At 37.1% G+C, this 4,726-nt stretch overlaps 1 protein-coding gene across 1 annotated transcript; it reads left to right on the forward strand.

Moving 5' to 3' along the window:
• Positions 1-554: 554 nt before the first annotated feature.
• LOC107892401 (uncharacterized) lies at positions 555-3,325 on the forward strand. The gene is made up of 6 exons (XM_041100153.1): positions 555-715; positions 761-1,392; positions 1,501-1,593; positions 2,529-2,633; positions 2,720-2,967; positions 3,293-3,325. Exons 1-6 carry the CDS (start codon positions 555-557, stop codon positions 3,323-3,325), a joined length of 1,272 nt encoding a protein of 423 aa, XP_040956087.1.
• Positions 3,326-4,726: the final 1,401 nt, after the last annotated feature.

Consider the following 4,726-nt stretch of genomic DNA (forward strand, 5'->3'; position numbering starts at 1 on the left):
CGATAATAAACCTAAAATTAATTTGAAGAACAAAAGTGCAATGGTTCAAATATACCAAAAATGAAAGTAAGAATGGAGAAGGAACGAAAAGAGAATTCACGTGTAAGAGGGGGAGAAGAGAGAAGAGTAACGTGGGAAAAAGATTTTGAGAGATAACTTCCTTTTTTAGATTAAAAATTAAATAAAAATAAAAACAACTAATTTAGCATTTAAAACAAAAAAAAGTAAAACTAGAATAAAATTAATTCTTCAAAGCACACATGAGGACTCGAACTTGGGACCCAAAAGTAAACTAACACACACTCAACCTCCGAACCAGTAGGCTCATTCTGATATTAAAAGGCGACAATAAACCCAATTGCTCAACCTACTCATTTACCCTAACAACAAACCTCAAAACTTTAAACCCTAAATTCTAAGATGTTACAGGGACTAATATATAAAACTTCAGAATATAGATACTCTATAAAAATGATGAACACTCGTGGATCACGTGAATGCAGTACCTGTGGGTGTGGCGAACACCGTAGAGGGGCACAACTGAGTCGTCCTCGATGGGTAATATTCCCAATTTAGATACGAGTAAGACGCCGGCTATACCTACTGTTGAAACCGGGTCTCAAAGTCGCTCGGCTGAGGACGGCGCATTATCTCAGGCCATGTTGAGGGTTTTAGAGAGGGTCGCTGAGCCTTATTCAGGATTTGAAAGCTGTGGGTCAGTCACTGAATGACTCTAGTCCAATGGCGCTGAGTTGTTTAGAGGTGTTACTAAAGTCGTCCCTACGGTGGTCGAGTATTGGATAGAGGCCACAGAGATAATTATGAATGACATTGACTGCACCCTCAAGCAAAAGTTAAAGGGTGCAGTATCTCTACTTCACAATGACGCATATCAGTGGTGGTTAATGGCTGAGAAAGGTACTCAGCCAGATTGGATAACTTGGGATCTGTTTAAGAGTACCTTCTACAGTAAATATGTAGGGGCGAGTTATGTGGATGCTCGTAGATGTAAGTTTATGAACCTTACCAGGGGGATAGGACTGTGGTTGAACATTAGGCCAAATTTTTTAGACTTAGTCGTTATGCTCGTTGGATGGTGTCAACTGAGTATGAAGTTTATTCGCTTCAAAGAAGGATTAAGGGGTAATCTGAGGGTTTTGATAGTTCCACAAAAGAAGCAAAACTTTGTCGTCTTAGTGGATAATGTGAAGATCACTGAGGAGGTTAAGTGCGTTGAGCGCGAAAATAGGGAGCGTGAAAGGGTTAAGAATAAGAGGGATTCAGAGCCCTCTAGTTCTGCTCAGAAGCCTAAGAAACGGGCTAGATCTGATGGGCCTTCAAGGATTGGGGTTCCAGTTACTCCTACTGTGGCTCAGCCGTGTAGGGACTGTGGTAGATGCCATCCGGATGAATTTTAGAGGAGGTTAGGAGCATGTCTATGATGTGGGTTGATAAAGCACCGTATCAGGGATTGCCGATAGCATTCTAATCAAATGTAAGATCCAGCTCCGGGATTTGTGCAGCCTCAACGGGAAGTTCAACAGTCTCCTCAGGGCCATGGTTCGGCCAAGGGTGGTAACGGTATGGGTGGAGGTTAGAGAGCAATGGATAGAAGTGCTAATTAGACTGAGTCGAGGTAGCCTGTATTGGTTTATGCTACTAGACGTCGTAAGGACAGAGACGTTGCTTATGTTATTACCGGTATATTTTTTATTCATATTGCCCCTAATTTTGCATTGATAGATATAGGGTCAACATATTCCTACGTAGCTAGCTCTGTTTCTGTAAACTTAGGGATTTTTGTTAAGAACACTTTCGGAGAAATTATTGTACTAAGTTCATTGGGTCAATTAGTTATTGTTAATAAATTGTATAGGAACGTATTTTGGAAACTCAAGGGGTTGTGTTTCCAGCTAATATGATGGAGCTACCATTTGAGGAATTCGATTTGATTCTGGGAATAGACTAGCTCGTGGAGCATCAGGTAGTTTCGAGATCAGAGAATGATGTGGAGGTGGTTATGATCGATGACCATCGGGATTACTTGTCCAATATGATCTCTGCTCTTGTGGTCAAAAAGTTGGTTTGAAAAGGGTGTGAAGCATATTTGGCTTTTGTGACTGACTTAGCTTCTGTGGGTTCATCGATTAGGGACATTTGAATGGTTAAAGAGTTTTCGAATGTTTTTCCTGAGGGTTACCGAATTTGCCTCCGGATCAGGAGGTCGAGTTTGGTATTGAGCTTCTATCGGGTATAGCTTCGGTGTCCATCACTCCTTATCGTATGGCACCGAAAGAGCTTATAGAGTTAAAAGCTCAGCTTTAGGAACTCCTTGATCGAAGGTTTATCCGTCTCAATATGTCTTATTGAGGGCACTAGTTTAATTGTAAAGAAGAATGATGATATTATGATTATGTGTATCGACTACTGATAGTTGAATAAGTTAATGGTAAAGAATAGGTACTCACTTATGAGAATTGACGATTTGTTTGATCAATTTCGTGGGGCTTTTGTGTTTTCCAAGATAGATATCCGTTCTGGGTACCATCAGCTCAAGGTTAAGGAGGTCGACATTCAAAAGACTGCTTTTAGGACTCGTTATGGGAACTATGAGTTCCTAGTCATTCCTTTTGGTTTGATGAATGCTCCGATTGCATTCATGGATCTTAGGAATGAGTTTTTCAACTGTACTTGGATCAGTTCATTGTGGTCTTCATAGATGACATTCTGGTATACTCTAAGACTGGAGATGATCATGATGAGCATCTTAGAGTAGTTCTTCAAATACTTTGGAAGAAACAGCTCTACGCTAAGTTGAGCAAATGTGAATTCTGGTTGAAGGAGGTGACTTTTCTGGGGCATGTGGTTTCTGCGAAGGGGATCCGAGTTGGTCCTAGGAAAATTGAGGCTGTGCTTGAGTGGAAACAGTCTAGGAATGTTTCTAAGATCTACAGTTTTCTTGGGCTTGTGGGTTATTATCGGAGATTTGTCAAGGGGTTCTCTTTAATTTCAGCTCCTTTGACTAAACTGTTGCGTAAGAACGCCCTATTTGTCTAAGCTGTTGCAAATCACCTAAAAATGCTTCCAACTAGAAGCATTTTCTTAAAATCTGCGTATTCCTGTAAATTTTCCAAAAATAAGTCTATTCATGTAATTATATTTAAAATAAGTCTATTCATGTATAGCAGTTGCTATGGATTCCAAAAGGGGAAGGAATTGTAATATTTCCACATACTTCTTTACCACAGGCACGTTCTTGAAATTCTGCTGCTTGTAAAATTGGGCATAACAGGAAGAGGAGCAGGAGGATGAAGTAATGCGCTAATTGAAATTCCATTTTCGTTGTTATTTTGTTTGGGGGAAATGAATGAAGATTTAGATTGGGTTACAGAAGAAAAACAGGTTTTAAAGAAACAAAAGCAGGGTTAAGTAGCACCACGAGATGTAAATTATAATTCTTAAAGTAGCACCACTACTGATTTTCTTTTCTTTTTAAAATTAGCACCACTAAATGTAAATTATAATTCTTAAAGTAGCTCCACTAAATGTAAATTATAACTCATGAAGTAGCACCACTAGTGTTTTTCTTTTCTTTTTAAAATTATTACCACTAGATGTCAAAATAAATTATAATTGTTTTCGACGTAAATTTAGTAATGTGAATGAAAAAAAATATCTTCACCTATTTAATATATTTTTTAAATTTGTGCTTTTATATATACCATGCGCTTCATATTTACTTAAGAGTTCGTCTCTAAAAATATAACCATACCTATCCGTTTATGTTAATCTCACGAGTCTCTCATCTATTCTTATTCAATCATGATGGGACAAGACAAATTAGAAAAACTCACATTAATATATATTTTTGTTTAACATATTATATAAATTACACTTTATAAATGAATAAACAAATGAAACTCTCAATATTACATATTTGATAATATACTGCACATTTCCTTAAAGAAATAATATACCGCACATGTTACAATGCATTTTCAAAAAAAGAAAAAGAAATGTGACCACAATATATAATATATAGTACAAACAAAGGTACTCATATTTTATAGTTCATCATTTTTAATGTTACTACAGTCCATCACGATGTGGTCGGCAACAAGTGAATATATTATGGATAAACTATTATAGAGTTTACAAAATTACAGTTTTTTAGTGAAAAGTTATAAAATAATTATTCAATTGTTATTAAATTTTTTTTTAGTTAGTAATTGGCTAATATAAAAATAGAAATATCCAAAAATTTAAGATAGTTGGGTGATCAAACAAAGACAAAATCGAATAGTTGAGTGACCATTTTATAACTTTTAAAGTTAAGTGAATAAACATAAAAAATGAATTCCATAGTTGGGTGATTGTACAAAGCCCAATTTTGCCCAACTTATTACTAAAACAGACCCTAAACAAAACCAAATTAACAGCCCAAACTAACCCACAGCCCAAATAGCCCAAAACATTAATAAGATAAAAAAAAAGAATAAGTAGGAAACCCTAACCCTAGGAGCGTCGCACCTAGGGTCGTCCACTTGCTGGCTGCCGCACGTCCCATCACCGCTCACTTGCTCCACCTGCTCCGCCGCTCCCATGCCACTTGCACCTGCAAAAACAAAGAAGAAAAGACAGAAAACAAAAAATAATAGAAAATTGTAGAAGGCTATATTAAGCCACTGAAACTATTTTGTAAGGGGGATTCCCTGGCAACTCTTGT

This window comes from Gossypium hirsutum, chromosome D09 (genome assembly GCF_007990345.1).
Source record: "Gossypium hirsutum isolate 1008001.06 chromosome D09, Gossypium_hirsutum_v2.1, whole genome shotgun sequence".
NCBI classification, from domain to species: Eukaryota; Viridiplantae; Streptophyta; class Magnoliopsida; order Malvales; family Malvaceae; genus Gossypium; species Gossypium hirsutum.